At 39.4% G+C, this 24027-nt stretch overlaps 1 protein-coding gene across 2 annotated transcripts in view; it reads right to left on the bottom strand.

Moving 5' to 3' along the window:
• The window catches only part of POF1B (POF1B actin binding protein), a 46240-nt gene extending 26917 nt beyond the window's left edge, over positions 1-19323 (bottom strand). Inside the window, exons 1-2 of one of the 2 annotated variants that reach the window (XM_074964462.1) lie at positions 19263-19323; positions 2365-2472 (exon numbers count right to left, since the gene is read on the bottom strand). In XM_074964462.1, coding sequence (XP_074820563.1) covers positions 2365-2472; positions 19263-19295 — 141 coding nt within the window. In that variant the 5' untranslated portion in view covers positions 19296-19323. Of the gene's footprint in view, positions 1-2364; positions 2473-17984; positions 18607-19262 lie in introns of those variants that run through there. The other variant, XM_074964461.1, reaches the window with a different exon arrangement.
• Positions 19324-24027: the final 4704 nt, after the last annotated feature.

Below are 24027 nucleotides of genomic sequence, written 5' to 3'. Positions count from 1 at the left end.
GATGGGTCAGTAAATTTGCTTCATGAATTTTCAAGTTTTGATTTTCACAGTGAACAATGCATAGTGACATTTGCAACATTTTTCACACATTATGCAGACTACATGATGCCACATCATTTATGTTTTTATAATGCAGGAAAAATGCAACTTTTTTTAATTTATCAAGCATATGAGAGTGACAAAGAAATTGTAAGTAATCCAGAAGCTAGTTTAGGCCATGACTCAACAAAGCACTGCAGCATACACTTAAGTCCCACTGAAGTCAATATACTTCAGTGCTTTAAATAAATAATTTAAATAAATAAATATTTCCACATATAATGCATTTTAAAGATCACCAGCCCTAGATTCTATGGTTTGTTGTTGTTTCTTAGTACTTAAAATGGAATATTTGAGTTGGTGAAATTTTTTTTGTAAATTTTTTTTTTAAATGTCCAGTTTTTGTTTTCCTCCTTTTTTCTAGTTTTCCTCTTAAAGTATGACTTAAAAAAAAAAAAAAAAAAAATGTCCAGGCATTTCCTTCCCGTTTTCCACTCAAAACTTCTCCAACTTTGGAAAAGTTATGCCGGGAGAGGAGACCCTTTATACATAGTTTTATTCTTCTGCATTCAGTGGCAGACAGAGGAGGAAGAAAACAAAAATCAAAAATTTCACAATTTTTTTTCCAGTTTTTGAACAAACCAAACATTTCATGTTTTAATTGTCATCTTGTTGCAAAGTTTTCTGAGGAAAAATTAAATTAAACCTAATCAATAATTACATTTTTCAATGAAAAATAAGTTTTTGATCAAACCCCAAATTTTGGTGGTGAATTTTTTCAGTAGAAAATGTTCAACCAGCTCCATCACAATGTAATTAGCCAGAAACAAAGTAAAATTCCAAACAATACCTTTCCTTATAGTCTTGTTTTTCTAAAAGCCTGGGTAAATAGGACAACAAATTCATACAATTTGGAATTATTTCTAGAAGTCAGTGAGACAATCCCCATGCAAATGTAGTTACCAATGAGAGTAAAGGTTCCACAGTCAGGGCTTGTTTACATTACCCACTGGATTGATGGGCAGCGATTGATCCAGCGAGGGTCGATTTACTGCGTCTAGTCTAGACGGGATAAATCGACCGCCAAGCACTCTCCCATTGACTCCGGTACTCCACCAGGGCGAGAGGCGCAGGCAGAGTTGACGGGAGAGCGTCAACCGTCAACTTACCGCAGTGAAGGCACCACGGTAAGTAGATCTAAGTTCGTCAACTTCAGCTACGTTATTCACATAGCTGAAGTTGCATAACTTAGATTGATCCACCCCCCAGTGTAGACCAGGCCTCAGGCTCAAAATTATAGTACTAGCAAATAAAGAGGCACAGCAACTCTCAGCTTCAATTTAAAAGGAAGTTTTTGGGGAAAGTATAACTAACAGGCTGCACACTTTGTAGTTTCTGGAAGGCCAAGCTCACTGCAAACCCCAAGGACTCCTTGCATTGCTCCTTCCCCCCCATAAGCTCCCCACATGCCATCCCATCATCTCCCTCTATTTCATGGACTCCCTGCAATTCCCCTCAATGTCCTTCCTGCCATGGGTTCTGTGTGCTCACTCCATTCTTTCCTCCTCCAATACCAGGGACCCCACTCTCTCCTCCATGTCAGTTGCTGTGTGCCTCTTCCCCCCGCCCCCCATTCCCTCATTGGCAGGGGCTCTGTTTAGCCCTCATTCCATTTCCCCCTCCATGCCAGGAGTTCTGTGTGCCCCCCCACTCCCTCCATTCCAGGGTCCCTTCATCCCCTCTCTTCCATGATAAGAGCTCCTTGTAGGCACCCATTCCCCCCCACCATCTGGAAGATAGGACATTCACTGGGTCAACATCTTAACTCTATACTGGGGTATTGTTATGATGGAAGGCATTAATGGGTGCCATCAACCAGTTGTTTGATCTATAGACAACTGCAAAGGTGCTTGAAATTGTGGATCTGCTAAAGAGAAGATAGGGGTTCCACGTGTACCTTATTTCTCCCCCTTTTGATTTTCCCCAAAATAACAGGGTTCTGGCCACAACATTCCCTGAAATTTTGGAACTGATCTGATGTGACATCCAAAAGTTATTGCGTTACATATTGACAGACATAGAAATGCCATCAAGTTGAGTGTAGGCCATTGCGAGCTTGGCCAATAGATGTTCCAAATCCTGCTCACGTTACTCATAAAAGAAATTCCATTGATTTCAAGTAAGGATTTGGCCCTTACATATACTAAAACAATTCTATCAGATTTGCTTTAATTTCCAAGAGAAGCAAAAACTTGAGAAAACAGTAGAAAAGTGCTTGATTTTTTATATTATTTATATTAATCTGCTGTGCAAGAAAACATTTACCTGTTCAGGATTTAGCAGCTCATATTTTCTTATTGTCTTTTCATAGATAACATTATTCCCTGGGCAATAACTTTCTCCTCTCAGAAATGGAGACAATGGCTCCTGTAACTGTAAAGCATTAAAAAAAAAAAAGTGTTAATATACAATCTTGTGGATATACCACTCCTATTTAGAATTAGCACTATTCTGAATAAAAAGTGCTGGAGGGTTTTTTCAAATGAGAGGACAAGAGCAACATATTTAGGCATGATACGGTACTGTGTACATTGAAGTAGTAGTTGAGACACTAAAAGGTCATGTTAATTTTACATGGGGAACAAATATTTAATAATGAGCTCTGCAATATACTAGAGAAAGGCATAACACAATCAAATGGCTAGACGCTGAAGCTAAAAAAAAATTTATACTGGAGGAAATAAGGCATACATTTTTAACAGTGAGAGTAATTAACCATTAGAACAGTTTACCAAGGGTCCTGGTGGATCCTCCAGCACAGACAATTTTTAAATCAAGATTGGATGTTTTCCTAAAAGATCTGCTCTAAGAATTATTTGGAAGAAGTTCTCTGGCCTGTGTTATACAGGAGATCTGACTAGATGATCACAATGGTCTCTTCTGGCCTTGGAATCCATAATTTGAGCTCCATAAGGAAGCAAGTTGAATCAATGGGGCTCAGCTTGTTTCCACTGAAGTCAACAAGACTCCCACTGACTTCTGTGAGCCTTGGATCAAGCCCTTAGAGAGTATACAAGATTGGGCTCATTATTATTGATAAACTACACAATGGCAGGCAGATTATAAAGTGCTAAATCAACTCTGTAGGAACTGACCTAAAACACATGTGTTAAGATGACCACAACTGTTCAGAGTAGACCAGAGCAGAGCACAGATATATAAGTAAGAGGAAGGAAATGAAATATAGCATAGTGACATACTGCCTCAGCAGAAGGAAGTCTGATTTTGGTTCCTTTGGATGGGCTCTTGAGATGCGAGCATTAATCCTCAGAGCGGCTTGGAGGGGGAGAGCAAGGCAGAAACAAAAGGCATAACTCAGACGGATCCAAGTATTGACTGGTCACTGGGTTTATCTATATAAACATCCACTTCATGGCAAGCTGGAGTGTAAATCTACCTCACACTAGCCTGATGCACACTAGCAGTCCATGCTCCACAGTGTGCTCTGATCTACCCCGCTACAAGTAGATCAGCATGTTGGAACTTTTAGTGCATGACAGCATGGTCCACATGGACAGCTAGTGTGTAGCAGGCTAACGCAAAGCAGATTTACCCCCCAAGTGTTTGTACAGGATATGTCTACACTGCAATGTAAGCCCAGGGTTAGCAGAATCTGAGTTAGCAGTCCCTGGGTTTGTTAATCTAGAGCTTGAGCGTCAACACTTATTTGACAGATTTCAGAGTAACAGCCGTGTTAGTCTGTATTCGCAAAAAGAAAAGGAGTACTTGTGGCACCTTAGTGACTAACCAATTTATTTGAGCATAAGCTTTCGTGAGCTACAGCTCACATCCGATGAAGTGAGCTGTAGCTCACGAAAGCTTATGCTCAAATAAATTGGTTAGTCTCTAAGGTGCCACAAGTACTTCTTTTCTTTTTGCGAACACTTATTTGTAAACTCCAGGTTAAGAATTGTTGAACACGTGGCCCCAAACTGGAGCTCCAACTTCTACACTGCATTATGCAGGCCCGAGTCCAACCACCCATATCCCAGACTTCCTAGCACCCTCCCAAAAGTGGCCACTCTAGCCCTTTGTGGTGCAGTGTGGGAAAACTTGGCTAGCCACAAAACTTGACTATCCAGAGAACAAAGAAAGTTTGCCTGTGGGATTGTGCAATACTTTTGGTGGCTTCCCAGAGCACTAGTCCAAAAGGGCTTGAACCCTGGGTCCAAATTTGACTCAGATTCTCCACCCCCGTGGGATCCTGGGAGCTGGGTTAGTGCAATGGGTGTGTACGTGGAAGGTGGATTACGTCTGAGGCTGAGTTCAAACCGTGGGCCTACATTGCAGTGAGTAAATTTGGGCACTCAACAAAAGGGCACTTTTGAAAATTTGAACCTATACAACTTGCCCAAAGTCATAACAAAATTCTATGCCAACGCCATTGATAGAACACAGATCTCCAGTCCTAATCTAGTGCTTTACCAACAAGATCTTCCTTCCTTTTCCGAGCTAATACAAAAAATATGTTGGGGGTTCCCAGGCTTCTGGGCTAGCAACAATACTGTGCCCAGTATATTTTAAAGAACTGGCTGCGGAAGATACTGTTTCATATAAAGAAGCAGCATTTCTATGTCTGCGGCAGCCACATGAGAGCCAGCCACAGACATTCTTTATCCTAAACACAACTCTTCCACATATTTAGGTTAAGCAGTACTTTAGGGTGGTCTTTAAATAATGAAAATGGCTACATACATTGTGCTCATGCTAAAACATCTAGGTCCTATTGCCGCACTAGTGCACATCTGCTTTCACCCCCAACCACCAGTGATCGGTTTCATGCAGGTAATTAGGTTTATTTAACATTATTGAACCTTGTGCACGTTTCCCCACATTATACAGAAGACTCAGGGGCGGGGCATACATCTGCTCGGCAAAATTAGAATGCTCAGTGCCAGCATTTTCTTTTTTTCAGTTCTTTCATTTGCATATAACACACCAATGGGGTTAGCCTCTGTGCCTTGTCTGCAAAATGGGGATAAGAATCAAAGCTGATGCAGACTTACCAGGACAGAGCCTCAGCTAGTGTAGATCAGTATAACTCCACTGTACTCAACAGAGCTGCACCAATTTATACCAGCTGAAGATATGACCCATAAAGTACGCTCATCTCTACAAATGAAAAGCACTGTAAATACATTATTTATTTTCTCTTCTCAGTGCTTCCCTTCTGAGATAAGAAGCAAAGAAAATCTGTATTTTATTTAAATAGTGAAATGACTGAAATATAAGAATTGCCAGACCAGATCAGACCACTAGACCACCTACCCCAATATCCCATACCTGACAGCACCAAGTGCTTCAGAGAATAGTGCAATGACAACTGTGAAATAAGATGTTCCTGGGAGAAGTTTATCCTTTTAATTCGATCATTTTCATTCTCTAAATTCTATAATTAAAAAAAAAATTCCTACCAACTGTGTTTGCTTTCATTTGGCAAGTATTTGTTTCCACTTCTTCTAGTGTAGCATCCACCTAAATTGACAACTTAAATTCCATGTGTGCACCAGCAACATTAACAACATCCAGGACAGAGCTACAGCCCAAACCTACATTCCTCCAGTAGAGAGACAAGGTGGGTGAGGGAATATATTTTATTGGACCAATTTCCATTGTTGAGAGAGAGAAAGAAGCTTTCGAGCTACACAGTGTTCCAAACTGGATGAAGAGCTCTGTGTAAGCTCAAAAGCTTGTCTCTCTCACCAACAGAAGCTGATCCAATAAAAGATATTACCTCATGCATCTTGTCTCTCTTAATATCATGATACGAACATGGCTGCACCACCGTATTCCTCAAGCAAGCAGAATTCCCACTGAGGTCAGTTTGAAGATTGGGTCTTTTGTTTGTTAACAGTTATAGAGCAGCAGGAACAACTCACAGGTCACGGTCACTTTCACCCCAAACAACTCAGCAACGCCAGGAAGATCTTTGTTGCTGTTATCAAAATTTTAAATCAAGGGGGCATTCATCACTGGATAAGAGCAATTCCAAAGTAGGTCAGATATCCAGTTTGGAACTGCCACATCTGTGTTACACTGTAATAAGCAGCCTGCAGCAGTTTTTCAATCCTCCTCCTAAAAGAGTGAATCATAACACCAGGAAAAAGAAATCAAAATAGAAAAGACTCTACTCTACCTAAGCATCAATTATAGTAATAAAAGAATGTCGAAGTTAGGAGTACTGTTGAAGACTTGTCATAGTCTTGATCACATTTTCTCCCCTTTGCATAATTAGGGCCTGATCCTGCAAACTTTCATCATGTAAGTAATCCTACTGAAGTCAAAAGGACTCCTTATATGAGTAAACAACATTCAAAAGAAAAAGATGATATATAGCTTATAAAGCATAACCATGTTTCTAAATTATCCTAATTTTTAAAGGCTCTGGACTATAAACTGAAACACCTACAAATTAATATGCGATTGATTTCTTCACACAAATTTCACTTCCCAAAGACTGCATTTTATAGATATAGAGTTTTGTTTCTCAGTCTTTGGCTCAAAATAATTACTTAGAGCTTCTTTTTTGTTGTGTGTTTTCACAGAACCCTGCGCAAGGAATCCTGGTCCACTCCTAGGCACTGTGGTAATACAAATAAACAATCGGGAAAAGCTTTTTGTTTTTGTTTTTTATTCAGAGGTACATACTGTTGTATGGTGCATTGAAAAATGTATCCTTTTAAGAAACTGGATTATATTTAAAGTAAATCTGTTAAAGAGACTTACAAACCTGCCTAAACTAAATCCACTGCCTCAGGGCTTTGGAATACATAACTCATGCTATTAAGCTCTCTTGCTTGTAACCAGACATGCCAAACCCGCAAAAAAAAAAAAAAAAAAACACAGAAACTGGGCTTGTTTTTGGCTTAATTGGCTTGTGAGTTGCTTGTTGGATAGTTTTTGGCTTTTAGCTTGTTTGGCTTGTAGCTTGTTTCTTTTTTTTTTTTTTAAATCAGCTCCTGGCAAGCAGGGGCAAGGGGGGGGAGAGAGTCAGGGGTGCAGAGCAGGCCCATCACAGTCCCAGACTGCACGCCGGGGGATCTAGTCACAGAGTGTTGGGGTTCTTAGGGATTGGCTTGTTTTGGCCTTGTTTTGAAATGGGACTAGCTTGATTTTTTTACTTATTGTGGAAGTCGGGGTGCTTATTTACCACGTGAAAGTTGGCAGCAGTGGTTGTAACTTGTAAAACTATTTTACTCTAGTAAAAAGTACTAAAGTACTCTCATAGGTATAAAGACCAGGAGACTATTAAGGTAGAATACATTTCTCATCTTTTAAGATTTAAGGAAAGATTCTAAACTCTATGTAGAATAATATACTTAGAGCTCAGGGGGATGTTTTACATCCACAAATCGATGTTCACTTTCAAGATACATAGACTCTGTTTTTTACCTCAAAGCATGTACCCAGTTACACCCATTTAAATTCACTGCAATGCCACTGACTTACACGTGGTTACGCTGGCCCAATCACCTCCTCAGACAGCGTGAAGGAGGGGACAAAATGAGACGTCTCCGCTGAGGTTCTGCTTGTTGAAACTGCTCCTCACTTGTTCTGTCAGAGAGGTGGCATTTGCCTGCACTTCTCCCCACACCTGCAGAACAGGCTGGAGTCACACAAAAACCCTGTGCTTCCACACCAGCTTCAACTCCCCAGCAAAAGCTCTTCGTTCCCTGAAACTGCAGCTCCAGTGGGGCTGTGTTGCTAGGATTTCGGCAGCCAGCAGCTGCTCCCGGAACCCTCTACTCTCAAAGAGTAATTCCCATCATAGGACAGTGGATGCGGGGAGGGAAATATGTAACACAGCCTCAGGTTATATTACATTTCCACTTGAAACTCAAGTTGGTGAGTAGGGGTAAAATGATGTACATCTTCCCCTCAGCTCTCCTCTTCCTACAATGTACCAAGGAAAACCTTCTGCAGTGCCAGGGGGCAACTGAATTCCTTTCTTGCAAGAGATAGAGGTCAGCATGGAGAACATCCCATTGCTGGACAAATTTCAGTGACAAGATTGGGCCTTGGATTTACACCAAGGCAACAAAGCAGATTTGGGCCCCATATTATTAAATTTAGGAGGACAAATTTAAACATGAACTGGCAAGCAGAAAAGATTGTGGCTTTGACCTCTAAGGTTTATTTAATAGGTGTTAAGGTGACTTCATGGGGTTTTGTTTTGTTTCGGTTTTCTCTCCATTATAATTATTTCATTGAACTACTCAGCCAAGGAAATTTGTTGTAATGGGATTCACATCTGGTTTAACAGACTGTAAAAAATCCCTCTATAAACAGACAGATAAATTGTGGAATAGGAACCAGTATTGAATTCTGTACTGTTTGGTCCAAATTCTTGAATATGGGGTCTTGAATATGGGACTAATTCACAGGATTAAGTGCAATTTTCCATCTGAATGTAGGTTGCAGACTCATGCCTTTAATTAAGAAACGACAGGAGTAGATCTCCACACTAATGTGGTGAATGTGTAATGACACCAGAGCACCACTAGTTCAGATAAAAATAAAAAACTATGAAGAATATATACAAGGCAAGCAAAATGTATCTGAAGGGTATCTTAAATACGAATATTGCCATTCTAAAACAATATTAAAAAATCAGAAATAAGAACTCCAGCAACAGATTGGTTAGCGGAATTTATAAATGACCTAACAGTTTGCAAATACAATAGTTAATTTATCACTATAGAATATGATCAAAGAAATAAAATCATGACAGATAAGAACTCTACCTCTGAACAGAGATAATAAACTAGATTCTGTCATCAGTTAAATTGGGGTAAATTGTAACTCTGTAGCCTTCAGTAGAGTTACTCTTGTTTACAACCAATGCAAACTGAGAACAGAATTCATCCCACTATCCAGAGAACCAAGAAAGAACACTCAGAAGAGATCATGAAAAGTAAAAGAAAAACCTGTTATAAGCATCAGACTGTGAGATTGCCTATAAATGAACAAGACTTACAATTTATCTTTTTTTTTTTTAAATAATCTGGTTCTCTAATTGTCACTCCTCCTCCTGCATGTTAATCTACTAAATTTGGGAACTGGGAGGAGGGGGGGTTAATGTTTTGGCTCTTGGTCCCAAACAAAACAGACAGATCATAGCATTGGCTAATATTCACTGGCATCAGGGGGAGTTGAGGGTGCTCAGCATCTCAGAGGATCTTGACCCTGCAAACCTTCACTCACTCAAGTACGAACTCTTCACATGAGTTTTCAATTTGCCTTGAAAGACTCCTCTCAGACAACCTCACTGAAGTCAATGGAATTATTCCAGATATACCCTGATCTGACACAGAGTAGCATTTGGCCCACAATCTCAAACAGGAAAGAGTAAATCAAAGGCTGGATACAGCAAAAAAAATACTAAGAACAACATATTAATGAAGTAGCTGCTTTCATCTGTGACAAGGCAATACAGACAAATGGATGTCTCTTATGATCTATTTCCAAATTTTCTTACTCTATAATGTAATCAAAGTATACATAAGAATAATCATAGTGGAAAACACTGATTCACTGATACAGTAAATGCTATATGAAATGTTTGATTCACACACACACAGAGTGTATCTTTTATGGCTTTCATGAACATATAGAATCTATCCAGAAGTAATTTTTTTAAAAAGTATCACACAAGAGAATTCTCTTGGCCAATCAGCAGTAGCAAACAATATAATATTTCTATATCACTTTATCTGAGAACTCAATTAAGGTTCAGAAATCAATGTGAAGTAGGTATACCCATGGGATAACTGGATAAACTGAGATATGCAGAAATTAAGCAATCTGCATAAAGTCAATAGGAGAGTCAAGAATAGGGCTCAAGAGTTCTTACTTCTAGTCCCCTGCATTTCCCATTGGACAACTCAGCTTCCCAAAGAATTATATACTTCCAATGTAGGGGACTGAACAAACATTAAATTCCACCTACTCTCCCTGTCACTCTTAATACTCCTTCCAAAATTCTTGCCAACCACTTCTTTTGTTTCTTTCATCTACTTCCAACTACACGCCTTCTCACTTGCTGACACTTGAGCTTGAGAAACCTCCTAAATTAATGTTTATTAAACATCCTCCCTCTCCACCTTCCAAAAGTTTACCACCAGTATTCCAGCCACAGAAACCACAACTCACTCCATGTCTGACCTTTTTGTGCCTTTAGAGCCTGATTCAGCAAACATTTAAGCACAGGCTTAACTTTAGGGACATGTTTTCTAATACGTCTACAATACTACATGGAGAGACAACGTGGGTGAGGTAATATCTTTTATTGGACCAACCTCTAAAAAAATGCCACCTTACCTCTCTAATATCCCGGGACTGACACGGCTACAAATACACTGTGTAGTAAAGTACTACATATTAATTAATGCTTAACATTTTCATCTCTAGATTTCAATGCACATTACCAGTTTGGGCATATATCTCCATTTTACAGACAGGATCACTGAAGCACAGAGAATTTAGCTGACTTGCCTATGATCACAAAGCACAGTCAGTGGTAGAGGCAGAAGGGGAACTCTTGCCTCCTAATTCTCAGCACAGAATTCTGTCTAAATGCCACTTGTAAAGTTGTGACAAGCAGCGTTAATACTTGCTTGTCAAAGTTTTCCTTAAATTTGTTCAGGATTAAAATTTTCATTCCATAAACTGGAGCTAAAGACACAAAAAGGAATTTTATTTGCTCGATGGTAATTTAAAAAAAAAAAACAACAACCACCACCACACATACACCCCTCTCACAGGCCTGATTTTGAAAAAAGTTAGCTTAAACAATTATATATTTAACATGCTCACAACTTATCACCACCAGTAATAGAAACTAGATAATTGTGCACAAAAATTAATTATAATAATTTGTACAGGCAATAACCTAATTTGAATGCATAATCAAAGTAAGTGCATGCACAAATGAGGCACATAGCGGTAGGCACATTGTGTGTGAAAATCTGCACATTCACTTATCTGAAAATACAGCCCTATAGCAGGATATTGTACTATGAAGGTAGGGATTTTACAAATGTTTACCTGTTGAAACACATTATTACTGAGTTTTATACCCTTTTGTTCAGTCTTAAATAATTTTTCAAGGTCATACCAAATTCAATTTTTGAAAAATCATTCTCATTGTAGCAGTCTATGAAAAACTGCAGATGCCACAAAAATAAAGTTTTCCTCAGCTTCCATGAAGCAAAACACTGGAGACTCAGAGGGAAAAGTCCTCCAGAGAGCATAACAGGGATGAAATCAATAGAGTGCTACAGAAATTTCCCAGCAATCCTAAATAATTTAATAGAGAATGATATCATTTCTCAAAAAAAAAAAAAAAAGGTGGGGGGGGCAACCGATAATCTATATACTATCCTGTAGCAGGATATATTTTCTATTAAAAATTCTAAATTCTATATGATGGTTCAGAAAGCCTATACAAAGTCTATCACTTTCCATCTGGTAAAGTACTTTTCTGTAAGGTCATTTTTTAACTGAAACAGACACGTAGGTATTAAAATAGTTTAAAAGTTAACATGATTACGGTTAAGAGATATATCCAAGAACACCAAAACTCCTATCTAATATCCTAGATACATTACTTTAAAAAGTTATTTTAACATTATACAAATAAGTCAAATTTGACAATTACTGTACTGCAGAATTATGGAGAGGAATGCGTGCCACTATAGTTTAAGTGTTGTTAGTGTTTCTATTACAAACCATAGATGAGGCCTGATCCAGTTCCTACTGATCCTATTAATATTCCACCTATTGCAAAACTTGATCATCCATCAAGTTACTTAGTCCAGGAACATCATTCTTCTATCCACCTTTGAAAACATGATTTGAGATGTTTTAAAGTTAAATGAACATTACAAACAACATGCTCATCTCAAATGCATCTTTAAGGCTTTGATATGTAAGTGACATTTGCCAAATTTAGTTATTGTGTAAACAATTTTAAATCTCTAAAATACTAAAGTTGAAATTACCTGCACAGACACTTGTGTAATTTTTATAAGGACTGTACTGTCAGCTTGCATCCTGTTTATACTTCTCCTATTTGAGACATAGAATTAGATTCTGAGGCCAGAAAGGTACACTGTAATTGTCTGATTTCCTGCATAAATTCCCAAAAATACAGCATATCTTTTTTTAAAAAACATCTAATGTGGATTTAAAAATTGCCAGTAATGGAGAATCCACCACAACCCTTAGTAAATTGTTCCAAAGGTTAATTACCCGCACAGTCATAAAAAGTATGCCTTATTTCCAGTCTGAATTTGTCTAGCTTCAACTTCCTGCCACTGGATACTGTCGTACTTTTGTCTGCTAGATTGAAGAACCCATTATCAAATATTTGTTCCTCATGTAGGTACTTACAGACTGGGATCAAGTCACCACTTCACCTTCTCTCTTTCTTAAACTGAACAGATTGGAGTCTATCCCTATAAGGTATGTTTCCATTCCTTTAATCATTCTCATGGCTCTTTTCTGAGCACTCTCCAAAAACATCCTTCTTGAATTCTTGACTCCAAGAACTGAACACAGTATTCCAGCAGCAACCATTCCACTACCAACTACAGAGATAATATAATTGCTATACTCCTATTTGAGATTCCCCCGTTTATGTAGCCAAGGATTGCATGATAGCCCTTTTGGCCAGTGTCACACTGGGAGCTATTCACCCTGATCACCAGGTCTTTTTCAGAGTTACTACTTCCCAGGACAGAGCCCCCTATCCTGTAAGTATGGCCTAAATTCTCTCTTCCTACATGTATAACTTTACATTTAGCTGTATTAAAACATAGTTTGTGTTTTGCTAGGGTCTATTGAGCAGAATATGGTATTTTAGAAACTTATTTAAATATGCACCAGACGTGCCTATGTATCAGGTGCAAATAAATTTGCCAACCCTACAGGATTGGCCTGGAGTCTCCAGAAATTAAAGATTAAACTTTAATTAAAGATTATGTCATGTGATGAAATCTCCAGGAATACATCCAACCAAAATTGGCAACCATAGGTGCAAAGGGCCATTCGAGCAGCCAGGGACTGTCAGAGCAGGAGGGTTCTCCATACACACCAGCTCCTTTTCTTAGCTATGCCCCCTAACACCAGAGGCTATAAAGGGAGGAATCCCCTATGCAAGAGGAAGCTTCAGCTAGCTGCTTAAACTGGATTTAACTCTGCTTTTCACTGTCAGGAGTGACAGAAAGCAGACCTGAAGAGGGCAGGCTCTGACCCAACAAGTTCACATTTAGGCAACCCTAGATCTATTCTCTTGTACCCAAACAAGTTATTTACACTTTTGGATAAATAGGCACCTACTTTAGCTTTAACTTATGCATTTGATAGCTGACTAGGTAAAAAATTAATCAGTAAAAATTGAACTATTCTATATTTTCCTAGGGACATGTTTTCTAAATTTAAGGACTGACACTATGATTGGCAAAAGGGTAACCTGAACATTTTTGACCAGATTCTGCCAACACTGATGCACGCAAGTAATTTCATTCATGGACGTAGTCCCACTGAAGTTACTCAAATACTGTACATCTGTGTTTGTGAGATTGGGCTTTTACGCATCTATTTAGTTAACCCATATATTCAAATATTTGGTGCAAAAATCCTGTGAGAATTTATTTGCAACACTATTTATAAACATAATCTGAAATATTCCATCCAATCCATCTCCAATATTCATGGCTAAATATTTACCTGCACACCATGGATATTCTATTATTTTGTTGTGAAAAATTATAAAAGATATGATTCTGTGGCATAGGAAGCAGTCTGTAGCAAACTGACTGCATTTGCTAAAGATTAGGCTGCCTCTGGAACTGGCCTAATATATATTCAGATTGAAATCACTTTACAACATATACATGGTGAGGCAGCTAAAATTTGTCGGTTCTTACACATCCCAATCTAAACTATTTGTGAAATACCTGTCAATGAGCGGGCAACTTATGAAGAGGGGCCCTCTTTATTTTAAACTAAAATCCTATTTAGATTAATCCTATGCTCCAAATGGAAAATTGTTCACTTGCTATGAGTTCTATGACAACAGAAGGATTACAACCAGAAATTACCCAGAAAAAAACTAACGTTAATTTTCTAAGCACTGAAATCTTTTTTCCATCACTCCTAGAATCACACTTCCGTAATTCTTACCCATGAATAAAATGAAATAAGGTAGAAAAAAAAAATCACATGCATGCTGTATCTATGTTATGAAATTATGCACAGGCATAAACAGATACTTCAGATAATTGCCACACTTCATACCAGACCATCCTGATCCTGCAACACTTGCTCAGGAAAAACTCACACTAAAGTCAATGAGAGTTTTGCCTGAGTAAAGACTGTAAAATCAGGCCCAAAGACTTTTAGCTCAAACACAAATCTACAAATTCGTTAAAAATGAGATGTGTATCCCAATGCCATAAACATTCTGAACAGGATGACATCTAAAACTCTTTTGAAACTCAAATATTAGTAAAATTATCCAGGAAGGTGTGAGCGCACTCATTCATTCATGCAGAGCTGAGCGTAATCGGCATTATATACACATTCACATCCATTGTTGGTAAAATGCCCTGTTTTCCAGAGTTTACAAAAGCCCTATCCCACAGCAATGACAGATATTATACTAAGTGAAATCACAATAGATAGATTAAACAATCCACAATAAGAAGTTACACAAACAGAACAAATTCACAATAGGGAAGACATTTCACTTTTAGTAACATCTCAGCACTACAAAGAAATTATGAAACAAAATTTTATTGCAGCTTGTCATAAATATAAAGGGAAGGGTAAACACCTTTAAATCCCTTCTGGCCAGAGGAAAAACCCTTTCACCTGTAAAGGGTTAAGAAGCTAAGACAACCTCGCTGGCACCTGACCAAAATGACCAATGAGGAGACAAGATACTTTCAAAGCTGGGGGGGGGAGAAACAAAGGGTTTCTCTGTCTGTGTTGTTTTTGCCCCGCAGGACCAGAGCAGGAATGCAGGTCAGAACTCCTGTAAAGATTTAGTAAGCAATCTAGTTAGATATGCGTTAGATTCTGTTTTGTTTAAATGGCTGATAAAATAAGTTGCGCTGAATGGAATGTATATTCCTGTTTTTGTGTCTTTTTGTAACTTAAGGTTTTGCCTAGAGGGATTCTCTACGTTTTGAATCCGATTACCCTGTAAAGTATTTACCATCCCGATTTTACAGAGGTGATTCTTTTACTTTTTCTTCTATTAAAATTCTTCTTTTAAGAACCTGATTGCTTTTTCATTGTTCTTAAGATCCAAGGGTTTGGATCTGTGTTCACCTATGCAAATTGGTGAGGATTTTTATCAAGCCTTCCCCAGGAAAGGGGGTGTAGGGCTTGGGGGGGATTTTGGGGGGGAAAGACGTTTCCAAGTGGCTCTTTCCTGGTTATATTTGTTAGACGCTTGGTGGTGGCAACAATAAAGTCCAGGGACAAAAGGTAAAATAGTTTGTAGCTTGGGAAAGTTTTAACCTAAGCTGGTAAAAATAAGCTTAGGGGGTTTTTCATGCAGGTCCCCTCATCTGTACCCTAGAGTTCAGAGTGGGGAAGGAACCTTGACACAGCTCCATGAACTTCTGTCGCTAATAGTATCAACAAATGTTAACTTTGCTTTTGTAAAAGATAAGACACAACATTTCCACAGAAAATGGATGTATTTGCTGAAGTAGTGAGAAAAGAAGGTTGATGGAATAACTAATACTTGCTGTGTAGTGTCACTCTATGCTACTGTGCTGTTCCAATTGTAGCTATAAATTAAGAAGGCATCTGCTTCTTATATATCGGGATCCACTACAAAATATTTAAATCAGTTGAGCTGCACAATAAAAACTACATCTTTCCTCTGCTCTTTGACCTCACTGAAGACCTACTGGTCTTTAATATCATACTGGTATCTGTTCTGCTATTTTTTTTTATAATCAACTTTTCTGGAAAGAGGGCTACCACTACTAGTCTGATCTATTTAAATTGATTTGTGCATTTTCAACTTCAAGTAGAATTCCTTTAGAGAGGTCATCCAGTCCAGTCCCCTGCACTCATGGAAGGACAAAGTATTATCTAGACCATCCCTGAGAGGTGTTTGTCTAACCGACTCTTAAAAATCTCCAGTGATGGAGATTCCACAACCTCCCTAGGCAATTTATTCCAGTGCTTAACCACCTGACAGTTAGGAAGTTTTTCCTAATATCCAACCTGAACCTCCTGCAGGCTTCTTGTCATATCCTCAGACATTAACAACAATAATTTCCCCCCTCCTCCTTGTAACATCCTTTTATGTTCTCGAAAACTGTTATGTCCCCTCACAATTTACTTCTCTTTTCCATACTAAACAAATCCAATTTTTTCAATCTTCCCTCATAGGTCATGTTTTCTAGACCTATAATAATTTTTGTTGCTCTTCTCTGGACTTTCTCCAATTTGTCCAAGTCTTTCCTGAAATGTGGCACCCAGAACTGGACACAACACTCCAGTTGAGGCCTACTCAGCGTGGAGTAGAGCAGAAGAATTACTTCTCATGCTATTTTTTACAACACTCCTGCTAATGCATCCCAGAATGATGTTCGCTTTTTTTGCTGCAGTGTTAAACTGTTGACTCAAATTTAGCTTGTGGTCCACTATGACCCCCAGATCCATTTCCGCAGTACTCATTCCTAAGCAGTCATTTCCCATTTTGTATGTGTGCAACTAATCATTCCTTCCTAAGTGGAGTACTTTGCATTTGTCCTTATTGAATTGTGTTGAACTGAAATATTGTGGGGGTTTATTTGTTCGTAGTCCTGTAGTCAACAATAGTAGGTAGGAATTACTAAAGAAAGCTTGAACAAATACAAATGTAGTTCATCTATTCTAAGATAGGAAAAAGTGGAATTTAAATTGAAAATCATAAAAAACCTGGATTGTGAAAATACATTACAGTTACATATAGCTTTTCACACATAGATAACAAACAGGTTGCTTAGCATAATTTCAGCAATGCCCTGTGTATAATGCTTTTCTTTAATACTTACAATGTAATAAAAATTACTATTGGGACACAAAAAGGTATCTTAATGTACTGTTTGGTTTTGATCTCATTCCAGAAGCAGTTACTAGCTTTTATGAGGTCCATCTATCCATTTCATAATCCATTTATCTTTACAGTACAGAAATTATATATAATTTCTTATACAAGAACAGAAATCCCAGGACAAACTGCAAAACACTTCTAAACCTAATGATTTTGCCTGTTACAGTTCTCAGCTGCAGATAATCATCAGTGCTCATACTTTAAATCAGTCCTGTTTACACCACATTCATAAAGCTGCCACACCCCTACAGAACTCTTTTGTAAATTACCTTTTCTCTGCATGTCACTAGCTCTATGGTGAAAGCTAAACACACCTCTCCCCTAATGGTGAATGCCAAAAAAGAAAATACTCTCCCATGCAGCTTGCAAATCTGTTTAGAACCATAGTAGCCCTTGTATGACTCACTTCAGGAATAGCCATATACAGGAATTTTGAATTTCAATGATTCATCAATCCCTCAGCAACAATTGTGTAAATGGGCCTGTGGATCAGTGACCTCCCACCCACAGTGTAACCAGTCAGTGACCCCAGCCCAACACACACACAGAGTAACTAGTCAATGCCCCCCAACACAGTAACTAGTCAATCACTCCCCCCCATTCACACAGTGACTAGTCAATGAAACCCTCCCCCGCGCGCTCGGTCACGCACAGCCACCCAGGCAGCAGGAAGTAGCAGAGGCCCAAGTCTACAGAAGCATAAGAGGCAGCCGAACGAGCCCCCAGCCAAATCCCGAAGGCAGGAGGGAGACCCACCTACCTGCTGAGGCGGGTCGCGGCTCCAGATGACATGCTGGTGGCCTGGCGCGCTCTCCAGCGGGGACACCGCCCTGGGGGAGCACGGAGGGAGCCTGCCCCCGGGGTAGCTATAGGTCCTCACCCGCTCGTACACAACGTTGCCCTCCTGATGCTGATGGTGGGGCAGCGGCTCGGGGCACTGCTGGGGCCAGCACGGCAGGGGCTCGGGGCATGGCTTGGGCAGCGGCTCGGGGCACTGCTGGGGCCAGCACGGCAGCGGCTCGGGGCATGGCTTGGGCAGCGGCTCGGGGCACGGCTTGGGCCGGCTCGGCAGGGGCGGCGGGTCGTGGCACGGCAGGGGCTCGGGGCACGGCCGGGGCCGGCTCTGCACGGGCGGCGGGTCGCGGCACGGCAGGGGCTCGGGGCACGGCCGGGGCCGGCGGTGCGGCAGAGGCAGCGTGTGGTAGCAGGGCTGGGGCCGGTGGTGTTGCGCCCCGTGCTGCTGCAGGTGCGGGGGCAATGCCTGGGTCTGCAGCTGCTGCTGGTCACCGTACATGCTGGCCGCAGGGAGCCCACCCGGAGACGGGGAGCTGGGACGCGGGGCAGCAAGTGCGGGCGAGCTGGGCTGGGGCGGGGATTAGTAGCCGCGCGGGCAGCGCCCGGGACTGGACACGCCTTGGAGCGGCGGCGGCGGCTCACCTGACTCCCCCCCCGCCGCCGCCGCCGCCGGCGGGAGCGGCCCCGCTGCCTCCGCTGGCAGGCTGCCAGCTCGGCCTGGCGCGCGCGCTGCGGGGGGAGCAGCGCAGGCAGGTGCGCCGCGCCCCCACCGACTGCAGGCCAGCCGCGGGCAGAGCGACAGAGGCCTGGAGGGGAAGCCCCCCGCTCCCCACCACCTTAGGGTTGTTCGCTCCAGAGGGGGGGAAGTAATGTTAGCCTTCAAAGGCGCTGGAAACAGGGTAGGGCTATCACCCATTCCCCTTCTGTTAAAACCAGAGTGTACGATTGATGCCAATATGATTGTCCTGTGTTATCAGGGTGACAAGGAAGGAATTAGTATTAGATAATGAAAATAGGTGGAGTGAAGGAAAGCCTGAAATACATTAACATTACTTATAATAATTCATGGCCTAAACTAATTTCTGTTACAGGCACAGCATACAAAGAGAGATGTTAGATAAACATAAAAATACTCTTGCTGGAAAATGCAAGGTAACTTTATTTCTTGGAATTCAGAATAGTAACACATGCACAAACCAGAGAGATACAAAGCAGACTGCCCTCAAAACAGACCACAGCTTACCTTGGTCTGGCTGCTGCCAGGCCCAGATCTCATGCTTCACTAGGAAGACCCATAGGGGCAAGCAGGAACAGGAAATTTGAAGACCTTTGATCGTTTAAAGTAATAAATCACAATTTTAACACAACTTTCAAAACACCACAGTTTCCAATAGAGACAACCACCATATTTTCAAATAGGAGTTTATGTATATTTGTGCAGAATAATCCCTTTATATACTCATTTTCAGTTGTCATCAGCCTTGGTCTGACATTTCCTGCAGCTGTAATAAAGCAAAATGAATTAATTTCATTCCTGATGTGAGTGCACTTCTCCTTCCCCTTTGGTGTCTTAATGTGTTCCCAGGTTGGGTTGAAGGGACAGGGGAGTGTAATCTGCTACTTAGTCACAGCCAGTTAAATCACTCAAATTCTATGCCAAAAGTAAGGGGTTTGCAAAACTTTCTACTACGTTGCAGACCACTTCCCATTTGTAATCATAGGGACCACTTTCTCACCCATTCACATTAACAACCCTCTGGCTACTACAGCAATTGCTTATATAGAAAAGTGATATTAGGCAATCATTTTAATATATTTGTAGCTATTTTTAATACAGTTTGGGAGTTGGTGTCAAGGAGGAGAGGCAACATCATGTGACCAGGTTGCTCTTTAGGGACAGACCACCAGCAAGTTCTCTGTTGATTGTTTGGGAGGCAATAGCCTAAAACTTCACTCCATAGGAAAGAATATATGTTCCACTGAATTTTTCAATCCAGAATACTTTCTTTGGTGCTCCCTTGTCACATTCAATAACCAAATAGCCCTGTCCCCTCTTCTTGCAAGTTAGTGCAAAGTATAGTAGCATTACTATGTAAAATATTGTATAAAATCTCAAACATATATATGTATCATCCTCTGATGCTCCAGATTGGTGCACCGTCACCCTATAAGCTTACTAGTTGCTTTCGGGTCCCACAAGATAAAGGTTGTATTATTACTAGTACATACTGATGATGATTTTATTATTAATATTAATTGTAGCTAGGAATAGCTAAGAGAGGCTTCAGTCACATGAAAGAACAGTCAGACAAATTAAAATAACTGTTTAAGAGGCCTTTACCTCAGGAACCCTGGCTTACAAGCTCCTAAACTCAAAGTCCCCAAGCAATGTCTCTGAGCCTGGTCAAGCTAGTCTTCTGGAGCCTGAAAGAGAGATGAATGTTCTGATAGTAATCCATACAGCCAAGAGGAGAAAACAGAAGGAGCAAGGATTTAGCAGCTGGTGATTATCCCAAAGGAAGCACTTGACAGAGCTAAGATTGAGTTATCCACAGAACTCCCATTCTTATTAACAGGAATTTTGTCTAACTTCCTTCTTAGTTACCGTATTAAGTGACCTTTTGTACTAGAGGTTATGTTTATTGTAGAAAACCATTTCTATTGTTTCTTTTGTTGGCTAATGCAGGAGGATGTTTTCCTAAGTTTCTCTAAAAGCTAAAAAAATGAGCAGCAGAAAACGATGTAGAAGGGCCTTCAACTCCAAAATCTACAGCAGAGTTCATCATTTGTGAGAAGATAATGGAAGAGATTTGGAGTTGTGGCACAATATCCAATCTGTACTCATAGGACTGATAAAAAATGTTAAGACAGCAATCACCGTTTGAGTGCTATTGCCTCTAACAGTGGCCGCTCATAAGTGAAGCTATAGTCACTTTGCATTGCTACAGCCCTATGTCCCCATTTTCCACAGCCGGGCACTCTGCTGTTTTTCACATTAGCTAAACCAGTAAACAAATATGCCCCAATGTATTTAAAAAAGCAGCAATACATGTCAGATGCATAATTCTGAACTGTAATTCTTCAGTTATGATTAATAATGCTCTTTGTCAAAAGTGCAATTATAATTGCTGTTCTGCCTCTCCTGGCAGCTCCTTGCACCACCTCTTAGCTCAATTTAATGTATAAATAAGCAAAGCAGTGAGTCAGTACACCTGGAATTTTGCTTTCTTTCATCCCTGCATATGTAGTAAGTAGTATTTGTTCCTTTGATTCCAGACCAACATAAAATCTAGTGATTAACAACTATTTCTTGTTGTCTTTCAGATGTTGCCAGACATAAGGAGGTTGTTTAAAAAAAGATTTAGGGCCAAGTTCATTCCTAGTGTCCAGTCACTGACTCCCAATTGTTTTTCTGTTGAGGCATTTTACTGAACATTTTTCTGTGAATCCACAAAAATGTGACCCAGATATGGTGAAAGTAAGCTTGAGTATAAAATCAGATGCCTTCTAGAATGTTTACTTATAGAAGAATTGAATAGGACACACATCATATTGATATTCCTAATTTCCCATATATCTGAACTCTATAAAACCACCATTTGGGATAGTCCTGCCACTCTCAATAAAATAAAAATAAAACATTGGTTCACTTGCAGTATAAAAAAATTAAGACTCTTTATTCCATATAATGAAAGAAGAGAAACGGTACTGCGAAAAACGGGATTTGCATATTTTGCATATCTTCACTAATATCCAAGCTGAGCATAAAGAACCTGGGTTAAGGTCTTTGCACATTTATTAATTAACATTGGTTAGTTAGCTATCCTTTAGCATTAAATAAAAAATCAACATATGAGGGTTATGTGAATCAAACAGTACACAATTTCTTCCCATCTCCCCCTCTTTTTCTCTTCTGTCTCATGTTATTTTTCAGCAGGGTTTTGTCTCTTTTTGTGTTTATTATTATATATTGTCTGTTATGATGACTTAATAGCAAATAATAAACACCACAAGCATAGTAGCTAATGTGCATACATCATGCCTAGTGTTGGTTTCACCTTTCTCCTTTTGGGATGGGGATTCTGCAATCACAGATGAGGATATCATTTCTTGTGTGATTTATATGTTGATTCTTAATCCAATAAAAAGTGTGTGTTTGCAGGAGGTGGGAGGAAGGAATCCTTTACTATGTAACTGATGTAACCATTCAGTTTCTAACAGATTACAATACTGATTTCAGAGTTTTAGTAGTTTTTAATGTTCTCAGAAGAAAATGCACCAGTTGGGGCTCAAATCAGAAAGGTACTGATCACCTTCTATCCTATGAGCACCCTCATCTCCTAATGTCAGTGAGACGTGACACACCTCACATATAACATGTGCAGTAAATACTCAGCATTTGAGGGCTGAATCCTAGATTTCTATGAAAAATTAAGTACCATTATTTACCAAACCTGATAAGAGCAATAAATACAGAACTTTATATTCCACATCTAGAAAACAGAACTTTATCTACCTTAAACCTTCAACATAAATTAAGTGGTAAACATGTTGCTGAGTCTTCCTTATTTTATGGTACATGAATGTCATTTGAATACATACCACTGTTTGTTATGCCACCTGGTTTTAATTTACAGGCCCAAGCTGTCCTAGGAAAACTCCTAATGAAAAAGGGCCTGCAAATATTTGGAACATAGTAGGGCAATTGTTAAGCTAAAAAGCCTGGCACACTTTGGGGGAGTTTTGTGCCACAGAACAGTATTATGCTTATTGTCACAATAAGACAATAAGAGAACAGGAAATGAGCTCAACTTCACAACAATAATTTGCTTTTCCCCTCCCAGACAGGTTGTTGGATGAGCAATTCACATATTGTTGTTAGAGTTAAGGAAGATGGAATCATTACATGTTTTGGCACAGATGCTGGTGCCATTGATTTCAAGAGGAACAACATCAAGCCTTTACAAATATTTTGTATACTTTTCTTTTAATTTATACATTACACAGGGAGGATTATGTCAAAGAAGCAGCTCTAGTGTCATTTTTTTTTTAATTACTCTTTTGAAATCATTAGGCAAATATCTTTTACTATGATCCTTTTGAATGTACCTCAAACTTTAAAAGCTGGACAAAACTACCAGAATGACGTAAACAAACAAACATCTAAGGTGTTATTTTTATGTAATTTTGCTTTTTATTTTCCCAATAAGTGGAAAGAATGGCTTAAAATACTTATTTTACATGCTTCTCTGTACTACTGCATTCACATGATTCAACACTACAAAATCAACATGGTCCTATATAACAGATAGTAGTCATTTAAAATCACAACAGTAGAATTAATGGGCCAAATCCTCCATTGATATAAATCAACTAATTTACAACATCTGAGGATCTGGCCCAATATATTAAACAGGTTATGGGTTATAGTAAGTATACATATATCTGTTATAAAAGTTATAGAACTGATTTATTTTCAAATAGTGCTTCCCACTTGGAGTTGCATCAACTTTGTTGTATTCCTTTATCTTGTATATCTAAATGCTTTTTAAAAAACAGCTTATGTAAGATCGTTTATGCAATTCTGTTTATCTTTAATGTTTCAGTCATTAATTTTATTGTACTGAATGTTTTTCCAGGGTATATACTTTTTCATTCTCATATTTAACTGTTAAAAGTAAACTAATATATTTTGACAAATAATGGAGACATTTTTGTAGTAAATTTTCAAAGACCAAAATTCACTCATTTTGTTCTATAATTCAACAAGAGTTAGGGGTAAATTCATTAAATTCTCTAATTAAAAATAAATCTTTGCCCTTTCCTACCATCTGGGGGTGAGGGGAAGAGCAAGCTCAGATTTAGGGTCAGCGGCTGATTGATGACACAAGAAACAAGGGACCAACTCTTGTTAGTCTATAGTTAAACTACAAAGAGAAGGCAGAAGATGCAGTACTCATCATGATGAGCTGTCTAATCCTCCCACTTTAATACACATCTGTTTCATC

Source organism: Natator depressus, chromosome 9, assembly GCF_965152275.1.
Source record: "Natator depressus isolate rNatDep1 chromosome 9, rNatDep2.hap1, whole genome shotgun sequence".
NCBI lineage: Eukaryota > Metazoa > Chordata > Testudines > Cheloniidae > Natator > Natator depressus.
The sequence above is the reverse complement of the archived record's forward strand: the minus strand, read 5'-3'. Positions and strand labels throughout refer to the sequence as shown.